This window comes from Impatiens glandulifera, unplaced genomic scaffold, assembly GCF_907164915.1.
Source record: "Impatiens glandulifera unplaced genomic scaffold, dImpGla2.1, whole genome shotgun sequence".
Lineage (NCBI taxonomy): Eukaryota > Viridiplantae > Streptophyta > Magnoliopsida > Ericales > Balsaminaceae > Impatiens > Impatiens glandulifera.
In genome coordinates, this window is record NW_025919479.1 from 36,520 (window position 1) to 38,250 (window position 1,731).

Genomic DNA, 1,731 nt, shown 5'->3' on the forward strand with positions numbered 1-1,731 from the left:
CGATTATACCGAGTTCCGTACCCACTCAGAAAAAAATAATTTTTTTATTGAGTAAAAATGCGACATTACACATCATTTTTAAAAATTTTTTAATATAATTCACGGTTTGTTTATTTAATTATTAAAAAAAATGATAAAACTTACCTTTATTCACTTGTTTTATCTAAAATTTTCTTGTTATTTTTTTTAAACATACTCTAATTTTATTTTCAAGCCCAACCCTAAATTCTATGTCCGTCTTATGCTAACTACAACAATTTTGAAAACGGTTTCATAAATCCTAAATAGCATCGATACTCCAATCAATTTTGTTGTAGAATCCGATTCATATACGATATGGAAGAGGGGTATTGAATACGAAAAATAGGTATAGTTAACTTTTTTTTTGTGGGTGTATAGTTGACAAATTCGGTACAGTTTGAATACACCTTTCACATGTTTTTGTATGAAAATTTTTATAAATAAAAAAGTTTAATATAAAAGAAGAAAATTAAGGAACTTACTAAAATAAAATAAATTATTTCAGAACTTAATATTTCCTCCTACCTGATGCTCAAACCTCAACTTTTTTTTATAATAAATATTAATTTCTATCATAGTATCATATTTGATATATCTCTAACACGAAATTATAAACACAATAAAAAAATGGATAGAGAATTTAATATTTCTTATGTGTAATATCTAAGGTTAGATAGTTAATACAAAGTTATCTTAGCTAGCAATTATGATCAAACCATTGCAAGTGTAACACTAGTTAAATGGAATATCATTTAAAGTTCAAAAGAACTATATATATGATATATATATATAGTCCTCTAAAACATATAAAAATACTGCTAACTAACTAACTAAACCAACCCCCTTCTCCTTGATATCATATTCCATATTTCCAAAGGATCATCTTCCTCTTCTATTATAAACCCTTTTCCTGAAAATGAATGATAATATGATAAATACAGTTAAAATCAAATCTAAAGAAACAAAAAGACATAAGTTTTTGTATTGAAATGTACCTGATTCATCACCGGACCGATTAGATCTTCCAAGGATCCAACGTTATTGTTAACATAAGAAATCCCATTATGTGTCTTTCTTTGTTTGTCCACGAGGAATCTCTGCTTACCCGACAAGGAATAATTGAAGAAACTTGAATTAGTACCAAATTCATTATTATTATTATTACTACTATAAAATGCTAAACCATTTGTTGTTGTTGTTGATTCAATTCTCTGGTTGAAAGGCGCCATCATTGTCATCCCTTGAATCATACCCGAGTCATTCGAATGTCGAGAAGTATTTATTATTCCATTTCCATCCCATCCTTGCATAACCGAACCATTCAAACTAGGTCCATTAGTCATCGCCATTGAAGACATGGTGTCTCCAAGTTCATTAACCATGTTAAACGAGTAACCAATTGGTTCTGTTTGACCTTGAAAATTCTCATAACATCCAGAAAAATCATGGAAATCATTAGATGGTGTGCCCGAGTTTGAAATTCCCAATATACCCTTCTGAATATCCAAAGGTTGTCCTATAGGCAGTCTAACCATAGAATTTTTATCAGAAAAAGTACTCGAACTGGGATTAACAAGGTCCCCAATTTGGACATGGTTCGGATTATTCATGTTTAGTTCATGACCAAATTGGACTAGTCCAAGTGCAGTTGGAGTATTCAACCGGCCTAGCATTCCACTAACCGGAGACCTAAAATGAGCATTCTGAAAT

General features: G+C 30.2%; 1 protein-coding gene across 1 annotated transcript; it reads right to left on the bottom strand.

Annotated features, from left to right (window-relative positions):
- Positions 1 to 637: 637 nt before the first annotated feature.
- LOC124918053 lies at positions 638 to 1,725 on the bottom strand. The gene is made up of 2 exons (XM_047458310.1): positions 1,017 to 1,725; positions 638 to 931 (listed from the first exon to the last, which is right to left on the bottom strand). The coding sequence occupies exons 1-2, from the start codon at positions 1,692 to 1,694 to the stop codon at positions 917 to 919; spliced, it is 693 nt and encodes a 230-aa protein (XP_047314266.1). The 5' UTR covers positions 1,695 to 1,725; the 3' UTR covers positions 638 to 916.
- Between the last annotated feature and the right edge of the window lie 6 nt (positions 1,726 to 1,731).

Bases quoted from the DNA above. Each gene is read 5' to 3' on its own strand.
- LOC124918053 (XM_047458310.1), bottom strand. From the start codon at position 1,694: ATGCTAGGCCGGTTGAATACTCCAACTGCACTTGGACTAGTCCAATTT.